At 38.4% G+C, this 13,899-nt stretch overlaps 1 protein-coding gene across 1 annotated transcript in view; it reads right to left on the minus strand.

Moving 5' to 3' along the window:
• Positions 1 to 1,782: 1,782 nt before the first annotated feature.
• Positions 1,783 to 13,899, minus strand: part of LOC149262792 (proteasome subunit alpha type-7) — a 30,567-nt gene continuing 18,450 nt past the window's right edge. Inside the window, exon 3 of the mRNA XM_089425221.1 lies at positions 1,783 to 2,184. Coding sequence (XP_089281347.1) covers positions 2,023 to 2,184 — 162 coding nt within the window. The 3' untranslated portion in view covers positions 1,783 to 2,022. The remainder of the gene's footprint in view (positions 2,185 to 13,899) is intronic.

The following is a 13,899-nucleotide window of genomic DNA, read 5'->3' on the forward strand; positions in this document are numbered from 1 at the left end:
GCATTAACAAGTAGACCCTGGTTCAAAACCCTCTCAAGTGGGTGTGAATAAAGCCAGGTGCAAGTCCTGATTGACTTCGATGGCATAAATACTACCCTCATAGTGCAGCAGCTAACCCAAGAGACTCTATAAGAATTATTTCTTGAATATATATATATATATACATATAAGGTCAGTACTATTATTAAAGTTCAACATCAAGTGTTACTAATTGAAATGGCTTAAACAGGATATGGGAATTTCAAGTTCGTAAAAATATCATTGTCTGCAAAATAAAACAAGAAATCAGATCTGTCTCTTTTGTCCTGCACTAATTGTACCAAAACAATTGATTAAAATTCTCCGCTGTTAGAAGGGAACATACTAAAACTGCTGAAAAGATCCCAGTCATTACTATTCTAATAAAATTATATAATTACGGGTCAAACTTCTGTCTACAGTGTACATAGTAAAGTGTTTAAGTAGTTCGGGAGGTACTGGGAACCAATACATTACTTGACAATTAGGTGTCAACGACAACCTACGTCAGGCATAGCCAATTAATTTTTGCTAATGCTATGTCCTCCCTTAAAAGTAAATTGCTTGAATATGGCAATTATTTCAAAGAAAGAGACAAGTTTGCTTGCCAGAATTCTAAAAAAAAAATGCTTCAATACTCAGTGTTATGCATTTGTCTCCTTGGTGATCCAAATCATACCATGTAATTTTCAACATTCTGTGAACTGTATACAATGAGACCAACAGCAGTGAGGATTTTACACTCCAAATTTTACATTTTCCCACTCAAACACTAAAAACTTGAACAGCGGAATTTTATCAAGGCTTTAGAAAAATAGGTTAAAAAAAGCAATCTGAATGTTTAACAGATGTGTACATGCAGGAGAGATACCAACAGAGCCAAGACAAAGTAGATGTGGTTTGATGGTATATATACCAATCAGTATATGTTGTATATAGCATCTAGAAATTCCAATTGGTATATGACATACACAGCATCAGTAAATTATCGAATTTGTGGGAACACTCTTAGCGTCTACCGTACATATTCTAAAATTATTGAATATATATGGTTTTATAAATATGGCTTAAACTCAGAAAACTGAGATACTTGGGCCGCATAGACATTAAAATAAGTTAAGCCCTCTTCTATCAATGTTCCAGCTCCATTCACACATTTGTCATCTGTCCATTTCTAGCTTTTCTTTATTGTTAAACTCTTAGGATGCAATATAATTGCTATCTTCTAGGAACTCAGAAAGGTAGAAGCCTTTCTGACTGTGTCGTTGGTAGTTGTTTGATTGCATGAATATCTTGTTTCCATTGCTAGCTGTTTACTTACATAAATATCATGTTGGAGAAAGTCATTTGGCAGATATCATTACCCCCCACACTCCCACTTCCCTCTGTCTTGGGCATGTGTTTCACTTCACTCACCGAAAACCAGAAAGAGCTAAGGTAAAAAGAGGCTTCTTTAGTTTAACATTTTAAAAGTGGCATGGAATCACAATTACCTTGTCCACAAAAATGAACTAACCTTCACCCTCACAACACCATTTACATAAAAATTTGCAAAATGTATATATGAACCTACAGTCCCAGATTAAAAAAGACATAACCTTAAAACTCTTTGTAAGTGATGACCTTCCTATGATCTATTCCATGTTTAGATTTGCAACAAGTAAAAAAATTGTTCCAACAGCTACATGTAAAGTAAATGTTGAACATCAGAAAACATCCTACACCATCCCTATATGCATCATTCTCTTTTTGTGCAAAGGCATATATTGTCATGTAATCCAATTATATAGAAATGCCTGTTCAAATGTGCTATTTATTAGTTCACTGGCTCCAACGGAGATTTGTTTAGTGATTTCCTTGAAAACTGCCTTTCAAAGATTGAAAAAGCCCAAATCATAAAAGCAGAATGCATAATGAGAAATGACAGTTATAAAACTGAATGAAACTCAAACAGGCAAAAAATATCAGTAGACCTGCAATTAATGGCAAAGGAAACATTCAGATTTAATCTCTAGGAGTGGGAGCCTTTTTCGCAGCCTCAGCCGCTGCTTTTTCTGCTTCAACCTCAGCTACAATAGCCTCAACCTCAGATTCCTCAAGCTGCCGCAACCCCTTATCGCGTGTCATCACAGCAATCTCTATGTTGTTTCCTTTACTTTCAACAACCTGAACAACAGCACAAATAGGCATTAAAAATTAATACTAAAGAATTAGAATGGACTTGAAGATTACTTGCGAGACTAACAACACCATAGGATTGTCCCTTCAACTTACTGTAAGAACTTCATATCTTTAAAAGATAAGCCCTCTCATCTTATAATGAATCTAGAAAGTTTGAATAATAAAAATCAATATTAAACAGGGACAGAATATTTCTACAGAATCTAGGACAAAATATCAAACAGGAAAACAATCTTTCTGCAAGTGTGACAACGTGAGTTCCAGAAGGTGACTATGTCCTGGAAACCCACATGTTTACCTTCAAAATTGGAGGCTTTCATATTGCTTTGGGTGCAAAATAGTTGAAAACATTGAGGCTCATTACCATGGATTTCCTGGAGTTAAACATGAACTTCAAAAATGACAGGCATTGCTGCACTCTCAAACGTTTATCCACTAGCTTCAAAATGATGGATATTGCTACACTCTCAAAGGTCTACAGATGAGCTCTCTATAAATTGCCAGTTCTCACAATATATAGAATCTCCTTAAGAAGGATGATCAGGCTTTATTGCACAATTCAATTCCATCCAAGTCCTGGAGGATGCTTCTCAGTCAATACATCCTGAGCTGGAGGAAATTTTTTACGAACACCTCTTGTGGCGAGCATGTACATAGTGTTGGAAAATGTAACTATGTTCGGTCTTCAATAATGTACTTGAGGCATCATGTAATGTACTTGTCAAAAGAATAAAGAAGAGAATTTTTATTATTATTATTGTGAGACTTATTAAAGCATGGGTTTCATGCTTGGGTCACCATGTTTTAGGTCAAATTCCCCATTGAGGACTTCTAGGATTTATTCTGAGTCTATAGAGTCATTGTTCATTTAAAGAAACCCTTCTTGGGCTTTTGAATCATGTAAAAAGGTTAAGTATTGAGTCAAATATGAATTATGTAACCTCCACACCATGTCGTCCTAGAAGAAGATCAAGTCGGCCTAAGGACCCAATTCGACCTCGCAAGAAGCCTATAAAAGGAAGCTCATCGAATTCATCTGAAGCATCATTCACACACAAGTTTGAATTCTCATGTAGCTGGGAAGAAGTGCGAAAATCTCTTGTAGCTGGGAAGAAGTGCGAAGTTGTCTTGTAGCTGGGAAAAGGTGTGAAGTCTGCTACCAGAGAGCCGAAGTGAATGCGAGTTTGGGGAAGTCTAAGGAGAGAATGAAAATCGAAATTTTGGTGTTTCTCTTTCCCTGTTTCGTGCTCTAGATTGGGAGATCAAAGTCTTCCAAGTTTCTCTATTGTCGGAAGCTACCAGTTATCGTAAGCTTAGGAGATCGAAGTCTTCCAAGTTTGTCCGCTGCCAGAATCTACCAGTTGTCATAAGCTTGGGAGATCGAAGTCTTCCAAGTTTGTCTGTTGCCGAAAGCTACCAATTGTCGTAAGTTGCTACTTAGTCGGAATTACTGGAAAGAGGTCGGAATTTTGGGAGGTTGACTTGGTGTGGAGGAACAATCTTGTCTTGGTCTAGGGTGAAGAGTCTCAAAGAATACTATTGAAAGGAAGAATTATCTGACTGAGTTTTCCCCTCAAGGAGGGTTTTGCCCTGGCATGTGCCTACATCTAGTGTCTATTGTTTTATGTGTTGTTGCTTTTGGTAATTGCTTGATGAACTAAAGAAAGAAGATATAAAGAATCGTAATAATAAGAAACATCGCAAGTAATTATTAAGAACAAGAAAATATTTCTGCCATTCTGATTTTCTAACATGTTTTCAAACCTTTGGTGAAGAAGGAAGTAAAAGGCAGTCTCAAGCACTTGATCAAGGAACCATTCAAAGGGACTATCGAAGGGAAAGAGTCTATTATATTCAAGAAAGATGTCTAACTCAATCAAGGGAGAGAACAAACTTGAAGGAGCCTCTAACTTCAAGTCCTGGAACAAGAGGATTGACCTAATCCTTGAGAAGAACAAGGTACTGGACTTGGTCAGAGGAAATGTAAAGAAGCCTTCAGAGGAATCCAATGATGTCAACAAAGTGAAATACAGGGTATTAGAATTGGTGGCCATGACTCTTATGGTAGAAGGGATAAAGGAAAATCTTGTCCCATTCATAGCTAACACTGATCATTGTCGAAGCTATTTACTATTAAGAACATTGGACAAGTAGCAAGTTTGAAGAATGAGCTAAGAACTACGAAGATGACTAAAGAAGATACAGTGGCAACCTTCTTTGTGAAGATAGCTAGACTCAGGGATGATCTCTTGGCCATTGATGAGATTGTTCCGGACAAAGAACTTGAGATCATTGCTCTATTAGGATTGCCATCCCCTTGGGGAGCATTTGCTGCAAGTCTCAACAGTTGGAAGATAGCTCTCACCTTTGAAGAATTATGGACCGCCTGCAGTCAAGAAGAACTAAGAATCTCAATGGTTACCAATCCTGAAAGAGTATCAAATGCTTACATTGCTCATCATAAAGGAAAGAGATCGAAGGGGCCAAGGAAGAAAGTTGACATGTCCAAGATAGAATGCTATCAATGTCATAAGAATGGTCACTACAAGAGTGACTGTCCCGAGAATAAGAAGAGAGGAAGACATCAAGCCAACTTTCCTGAAGGAGACTCGAAGAAATTCAAGCCCGAAAAACCCGACATTAGGGACTTACACTACTAAGACCTTTGCTTATAACTTTAGATATTTTATATGTTTTAGAATTTATAGGTTTTTAACATGTTTTGGAAAAGACATTTTTGTATTGTTTTTATAAGTTTGTAAGTATCCCTCAAGCTTTGGAGGGAGCCCCCAACAACTACCTACGATAAGTATCTCATGTCTTTTCAGTTTTTGTTTCCATGTATTCATTTAGTTTTGATTATATTAAATATTAATCACCATTCTCCATCTATTGTCTTGATTAGGAAAAACATCTGCAAGAAGCATAAAAGAGGATCTCTCAAGACAAGGTTGGTCAAAGGTATGCTTTAAATACAGTGATTGAAAGGATTATTCATTTGATAATCTATTACTAACATTGTTATGTTTAGATATATTGAATCATAGTGATTCTTGTTTGGGTGATTCATCTCTTGATAAATCTACCCACCCCACTCATATTCTTCACTGATTATATAGAACTCTAGACAGGTTCTGGAAAACCCTAAACTGAAGGGTATGCTAGCGTGAATGTCTAGAACCCTAAAACTGCTTAGGGATATTGTGAAATGTTGTTTATTGATGATGTCATGTTTAGGATTTTGGTATGATCAGGAAAACCTAACTTGTTAGGGTTGAATGATAAAGGTCTAAAAGCCCTGAAATTTTGAAATTTTGGTTGTGTTGGGTTTGTTATGTTTCTACATTGAAACCCTAGCTCAATAGAGTTTGGTGGAATGTGTGAGCAAGACCCTTATATTGTCTTAGAAATGTTTTCCTTGGTATGGGTGTGTTTGTCTGATCAAACTCTGATATAATCAAGTTTGAATGTCTAACTCTTATTTGATATTTTCTGTGAAATTGGGTTTGACTAACACATGATATGAAATGTCTCTGCATGATGATGAAATCTAAGCATATATAGATATGTCCTTTTGCTTGAAACCCTAGCTTGGTCTAAGTCGGATATGTTAATGTTGTTGGACATATAATATGATTATGAATGATTATGAACTCCCAGATATGTGAGTTGACCTAGTCATTAATGGTCATGAGTCTTAGGATTCTTAGGCTTTAATGGAAATCCTTGATTGAGATTTTAAGATGATGATATTTCAAAACCTAGGGTTTTGTAGCTAAGCCCCAATAGTAGTTAAATTGTCTAGTATGTGTGATATAAATCTAAGATCTATTTAAATGATTGTTGAAAATGAAAAATCTAGGGTTTTGCAGTTAAATCCTAGTAGTAACATTATCTAGTGTGTGTAATATAACAATCTGAGATCTATGTATTTAATGATTGTTGAGATTGTGAAAAATGGAATTCTAGGGTGTTGGAGTTGAACCTTAGTCAAAGTAAAATCTCTGAAATATGATGATTTGAGATTTGTGTAAGAATGTTGAACTTGTAAAAATGGAATTCTAGGGTTCTGGAGTTGAACCTTATAGTCTTAAGTAGAAATCTCTTATGAACGTTGACAATATGATAATTTGAGATTTGTGAAAGATTGTTGAAATTTGAGTTTTGGATGGAATTGATGATTGATCAGAAACCTAGGGTTTGCAACTAACCTAGTGGAAGTTGGTCAGGTTAATTACTAAGTTGTGATTGACTTTGATTAATTCTTTTGTATGAAATCTAGGATTTGTATGAATCCCTAGTGAGAAGTCTAACATATGAATTTTGAAAGGTTGTTAGATGCCTTGTAGATCTATTTTTGTGTAAATTGTTTCTAGGGTTTGTTATATGTTGAAGTAAGGTATGTCATACCTTTGTTAGAAACATTGAAACCCTAGATGGAATGAAAAGTGTTATGAAGTAGTCTAGGGTTTATGATAAAGTCCCTAGCAAGATGTTGAAGAGTATATGTCTCTTGTTTGTAATTAAGTTTGGGTATCTGATATGAATAAAGATGAAATGATTTTGTGATTCTGATATGGCTAACCTTTTGCTTCTATAGATTTGGTTGTACTTGTACACAATCTTCAACTTGGTGAAGATGCTCAATGTGACAAGCGTGATGAGGATGATAATAACTCTGACGAAATGGTTGGAAAACACGAAAGATTCTTCGATGTTGAAAAGAAGAAGTTGGTCTCTCGGAGGAAGCCTACATAGAAGAGATCTCCCTAAGATAAAGAGGGAGTCTGGATGAAGATGTGCTTCCTAGTTGAGAGGGAGGGCATAGCTTGATTTTGATTGAAAGAATGTATTTCGAAGGATATGTTGTTGGATGAGAAGTAGGAAAGGAAAGGATATAACTAAGGAATCTTCTGTAAAATATTCGGTTGATAGTCCTACTAAGTTAAGGAGCAACATCTAGAATGACCTCGTAGATTTATATTTGATTATGTAAATGTGAAAATATATTATTGACTGGGGTTGTGTTTGTACAGCTGAATCTCTCCAAGGTTTTGATAGCATGTTGGTTACCTATCAATTTGATTGGGAGAGATTGGTCATTCTTGATCTGTTGGATCAAGGGGTGTTGAGGCTTTGCAAGTGAAGCATTGCCTGGGAAGACATTTGGCCGGCACATTGTGTTGATGTCTAGAAGTTGGAAAGGTGGTGTTGCTCATAGAGCTTTGTTTTGGATACACACTGGATTTTTGGTTTGATGGTTAGCAAATAAGCCTGATGGTACCTAGAGGGGTTGAAAGCTTGAATCCATCTTAGTCCCACATGGATAGATTACCTTGGTCAGGAATCTAGTCCATCACATTGCGGTGCCTAAACTGTTGAGTGACTGTTTAGATAGATTGCCCCGGTCAGGAATCTAGTCCATGGCATTGCAATGCCTAAAGTTCTTCATGGTTCATATAGTTTGAGAACTTCCATTGTATTTCTACATTATGAATACCTCCCTAATTAAGAGAGAGTGTTGGAAAATGTAAATATGTTCGGTCTTCAATAATGTAGTTGAGTCATCATGTAATGTACTTGTCAAAAGAATAAAGAAAAAAAAAATTATTATTATTATTGTGACTTGTTAAAGCATGGGTTTCATGCATGGGTCACCATGTTTTAGGTCAATGTCCCCATTGAGGACTTCTAGGATTTATTCTGAGTCTATAGAGTCATTGTTCATTTAAAGAGACCCTTCTTGGGCTTTTGAATCATGTAAAAAGGTTATGTATTGGATCAAGGGGTGTTAAGGCTTTGCAAGTGAAGCATTGCCTGGGAAGACATCTGGCCGGCACATTGTGTTGATGTCTAGAAGTTAGAAAGGTGGTGTTGATCGTAAAACTGTGTTTTTGGATACAGACCTGGATTTTTGGGTTGATGGTTAGCAAATAAGTCTGATGGTACCTAGATGGGTTGAAAGCTTGATTCCATCTTAGTCCCACCTGGATAGATTGCCCTCGTCAAGAATCTAGTCCATGGCATTGCGGTGCCTAAACTGTTGAGTGACTATTTAGATAGATTGCCCTGGTTAGGAATCTAGTCCATGGCATTGCAATGCCTAAAGTTCTTCATGGTTCATATAGTTTGAGAAATTCCATTGTATTTGTGCATTATGAATACCTCCCTAATTAAGAGAGAGTGTTGGAAAATGTAAATATGTTCGGTCTTCAATAATGTACTAGAGTCATCATGTAATTTACTTGTCAAAAGAATAAAGAAAAGAATTTTAATTATTATTATTGTGAGACTTATTAAAGCATGGGTTTCATGCTTGGGTCACCATGTTTTAGGTCAAAGTCCCCATTGAGGACTTCTAGGATTTATACTGAGTCTATAGAGTCATTGTTCATTTAAAGATACCCTTCTTGGGCTTTTGAATCATGTAAAAAGGTTAAGTATTAAGTCAAATGTGAATTATGTAACCTCCACACCATGTCAGCCTAGAAGAAGATCAAGTCGGCCTAAGGACCCAATTTGACCTCACAAGAAGCCTATAAAAGGAAGCTCATCAAATTCATTTGGAGCATCATTCACACACAAGTTTGAATTCTCTTGTAGCTGGGAAGAAGTGCGAAAATCTCTTGTAGTTGGGAAGAAGTGCGAAGTTGTCTTGTAGCTGGGAAAAGGTGCAAAGTTTGTTGTTAGAGAGCCAAAGTGAATGCGAGTTTGGGGAAGTCTAAGGAGAGAAGGAAAATCGAAATTTTGGTGTTTCTCTTTCTCTGTTTCGTGCTCTAGATTGGGAGATCGAAGTCTTCCAAGTTTGTCTGTTGTCGGAAGCTACCAGTTGTCATAAGTTGCTGCCTAGTCGAAGTTGTTGGAAAGAGGTCGAAATTCTAGGAGGTTGACTTGGTGTGGAGGAAAGGTCTTGTCTTGGTCTAGGGTGAAGAGTCTCAAAGAATACTATTGAAAGGAAGAATTATCTTGACTGGGTTTTCCCCTCGAGGGGGTTTTTCCCTGGAAAGTGCCTACATATGGTGTCTATTGTTTTATGTGTTGCTGCTTTTGCTAATTACTTGATGAACAAAAGAAATAAGATATAAGAATCATAATAATAAGAAACATCACAAGTAATTATCAAAAACAAGAAAATCTGTTTGCCTTTCTGATTTTCTAACACATAGCATGCCACTGATTCCAAGTAGCCTACAACCCAATGTGCATTTGTACCACCATCCTTTTGTGCAGAGAAATGAGACGGAGAAGATCATCTGGGAATTTTTTGAAATAGGTGTGATCCATCCTAGTACCAACCCCTACTCTCCACTTCTCATGGTTTTAAATAAAGAAGGCACTTGGCACATGTGTCCCAACTTTCATAGTCTTAAAAATTGACAGTCAAACATAAATTTCCCATTCTGATCATTAACAACCTCTTGCATGAGCTAAATTGTAGTGTCCCTAGGTAATTTTGCCCTTAGGGTTTTAGAGTTAACTAGAGCTTTTCCAATAAATTAGAAAAGATTATGTAACAGCAAATCACATTCATACAACAGTAGGTATCCTTATATGTATGCACAAAAATAAGGATTTCCAAAGTAAAATGATTCTTCAATCAAATCACAATAAATTAGGGTTGATGGCCCAATGAACAATGATTGTATCCAACCATTAATCCACTAGTGTAGCAATGTCAACAATTTAGTAAACCAACACTGTCAACATTTCTGGTGCTAGATCACGTGAAGAAACAGAAGTTGAATCTGGAGCGAACGAGCGAAGAAAAGCATCCGCGATGAAGGTGACCTAATCTCAGTGTTAGCGCTCTTCGCGGCATCCCCTGGCGTCGCTGGTTAGGGCCACGCTGTCCCCTGGTCGTCATGGTGGAACCACATCAGAACCTTGGCACCCAATCCTTCAAGGACATGGTCACTGGTAGGCCTCCAAACCAAGATTTATTTTTCACAAAGTTTGCCTCCAGCTCAGCCTTTTGCTCGATAGGAAGAAACCGTGATAACGAAGGAATAAAACACTCCCAGCAAAAAGAACCGCCTCAGACGAATAAAGGAATAGAGAAAGGGAAAAACAAAGATATTCGCATAGCAAATGGAAAGGCCTCAAACATGCCTTCCCTCGCAAACACAAATCCTACAAAATCTCAGGAGAAGATGCAAGAATAGAGGAAAAAACAAAGAACAACTGCAACCCCATAGCAAAGAAAATCCCAGAACTGGAAATCCAAGACCTAGGAGTAGCAGTCTACAGAGAATACATGCAAAAACATGCAGTAATATGCAAGTTTATGGGCATCTGGCCAACTGAAAGAGCCCTGAACTAGTGGATACAAAGCAAATGGGCACCCAAGGGGGAGATAAGACTTCAGTTGGGATCCAAAGGATTCTTCACAGTCATCTTTGACCTCCTAGAAGATAGAGATAGAATATTTGAAGGAGGACCCTATTTCTACAACTCAGCCGGATTATACATGAGATTTTTGAAGGAAAACTTCACACCGGAAAAGGAGGATTTCACAAGAGTTCCAGTTTGGGTTTGCCTTTACTCCTTACCAACTGATTACTAGGCTCCTTCGGTCTTAAAAGGTATAGGAGACTAGCTGGGGGAGTATATCAAAATGTCTGAAGGTACCAGAACTGGACACTATGTTTCCTATGCCCATATCTACGTATACATTGATGTCTTTGGAGCCCTTCCAGAAGCAATAAAATTAATATTCAGGGATGAAGTCTGGCTTCAAAGTATAGACTACGAACATATCCCCTTCAGATGCAGGAAGTGCCACGAGCACGGGCATCTCTTCCGAGACTGTCCTCTTAACAAAACCCCTCAATCTCCAGAGCAAGCAAGCAAAAAAAAGACAGTGAAGGCTTCACTAAAGTCATCTCCAGGAACAAGAACAACAGGAAAAAGGTGATCCCCAAGAAGAATCAATACAAAGAGGCAAGTCAAAACCAGTTCGAGGCATTGAACATCACTCAGGAGCAAACGGATCCCAACTACCTGACAGGAGATGAAGCAGGAGAAGAAGGACTGAACCAAGCAGACAGAGAATACGAAGATAGGGACACAGTCTATACGAATAGCGAGAAGGAGCACTCACAAGAGGATACAAAAATGGAGAAAATAGCGACAAAAGAAACACTAGAGGAAAGTGCCATAGAAGAAGATTTGGAAGGGGTAGACTTAGCAACAATTGCAGAGGCATGGAAATTAAATGGAATTAATGCCATACCAGAACACCAATTAGAAAAAATTGAAGGTGCTCAGAGCACTCCACCCCAATCAAGAAAGTACGGCATCAAAGGGCATCTTAGCAAATATTCAGGTAGGAGGACTCAACCTCAAAGGCCCAAGCCGGTCAACTCCTCCAAGAACTAGGAGCCAAGCTAATCAATGAAGGAAAGGTAAAAGCTCTTGCCCTTAATCCCTCTCCATGTCAATGAATTGCATTTCTTGGAATATTAGAGGACTGAACAGTCCTGGGAAGAAACGAATCTTGAAAAACAGAATTCTGTCTAATAATCTAGATATCCTTCTAATTCAAGAAACCAAACTTGAGTCGGTACACCCCCCTCTCCTTCTCAACTCTTGTTTCAAGCCTTACAGCTTCTTAGCCAACTCGGCAACAGGTTCGACAGGAGGAATAATGACCCTATGGAAAAACTCCAAGTTCGACCTCATATCCTCCTTGGCCACTCATCATTCCACAACAGTGGTCCTAAGAATTATTGACGCCAATGACAATATCGGAATAACAAATATCTACGCTCCGCACAAGGTTATAGACCGAATTAAAATGCTCCAATGCATCTCCAACCTCCTTGATCCTATACACCTTCCTTTCAAAATCATAGCAGGTGACTTTAATATGATAACTAATCTGGCTGAGAAGAGAGGGATAAGTTGGAGAAAAGAATTGCCAATTGGACCTTCAGATCCCTCAATCTGGCAAGTCGTCTTGTCCTTGTTAAATATGTTCTTCAGGCCATCTCGCTCTACTTGTATTTGGCTTTGGCTGCCCCTAAAGTGATCTCAAACAAAATCAGAAACATGTAGAGGAATTTCTTATGGAGAGGTGCAGAGGTTAAGCAAAAATGGGCTCTGGTTGCATGGGAAAAAATTTGCAAGCCTAAAAAAGATGGAGGCCTTGGTCTAAGAGACATAGACCTTCTGGGGAAGGCCCTGGGTGCCAAAACCTTATGGAGATGGATTGAAAATCCCAACTCCCCTTGGGGAACCCTTTAAAAATCTAGGTACATCCCTTCCCTTTTGTAGGAGAAAATCATGAGGCTAAATGGAAATATCAAAGGATCAGTTATCTGGAATCAAGCGTAGGAGAATAGGGATATCATTCAAAAACATAGTTTCTAGGAGATTGGCAATGGAAACAAGGCTCTCTTCTGGGAAGACGCTTGGCAACAAAGGTCAAAACTTGATCAAGATCAATACCATCAAATCAATATCGACATGAAAAACTGAGGGAAGACTAAAGTAAGCTAGTATTGGAAACCGAGTGACGAAGAGGACAGATGGAGAATTTGGCTAGATCTGATCTGATCTATCATCAAAACTTCAAAAAATACAAATCCTTCTTGACTCCGCTGAGGACAAAATCAGACAGGGAAAAAACTCAGCGAGTCTTTTAAATTTAAAATAAGCCTATAGATACATTCCAAGCTTGATCAACTACAACCAGACTCGAAATGGAATTCCATCTCGGACACGAAGCATTGGCCTAAAATATCTATATTTCTATGGCTAGTAATGCACAGGAAGAGCTTAACGTGGGACAACCTAAGGAGAAAAGGCTTCATCGGTCCCTCCAGATGCCATCTCTGTCAGCAAGAAGAAGAAACCCCCAATCACCTTCTGAATGAATGCCCATACGCGTCCAAATTTTGGGACTGGATATTACTGGTCTTCAACAGCTCACATCGGGATCCCTCCTCCATACAGAACACCATCACGAACTGGAGATCATCCTTCTCCTCACATCCACTGGTTAACCACACATGGAATTTAATTCCTCGTCTAGTCTGCTAGCCACTTTGGAAGGAGCACAATGCAATAATTTTCTGGGAATCAAAAGATCAAAAAGCAATCTGGGAAACTGTGACTTCTCTACCCACTCAGACTTCCAAAGCCCCTCCCACCAACTCCGAAGCGAGAATTCTCTCAATGTTGGGCCTTCTTCAAATCAAGGTTAACAAAGTCACCTCCTTCTCCAGGCATGACAAACAAAAAGACATCTGGAGGCCGCCAAAGTTGGGCACCTTAAAGCTCAACTACAATGGCACAGCAAAAGGTAATCTGGGCCAAGCAAATTTTGGAGGGGTCTTTAGGAACACAAAAGGTGAAATAATTTGGATATATGAGGGCAACATAGGTTCAGCCACAAACAATGTTGTTGAACTTCACGCTCTAGAAAATGGCATTACCACACGCACAACTTAAAGCTCAATCCTTTGATTGAGGAAGGAGATTCCACGATGGCCACTTAGATAGGCAAAAAGATACAGCAGGGCATCAATGTAGAAAAAGTCTCTGACAACTGGCGACTAAACAAAATTATACAGCAGATCAAACACATAATAGAAGGCCTCCACTTTTAGGCCATCAGAAGGAGCGGTAATAAGCTCGCAGACAGACTTGCAAATGAGGGTACGGCGAGGACCCTTCGGCTGAACTCTAGAGCATGGA

This window comes from Pinus tabuliformis, chromosome 6, assembly GCF_031772625.1.
Source record: "Pinus tabuliformis cultivar Carrire ecotype Pingquan chromosome 6, CPIR1, whole genome shotgun sequence".
Taxonomy (NCBI): domain Eukaryota; kingdom Viridiplantae; phylum Streptophyta; class Pinopsida; order Pinales; family Pinaceae; genus Pinus; species Pinus tabuliformis.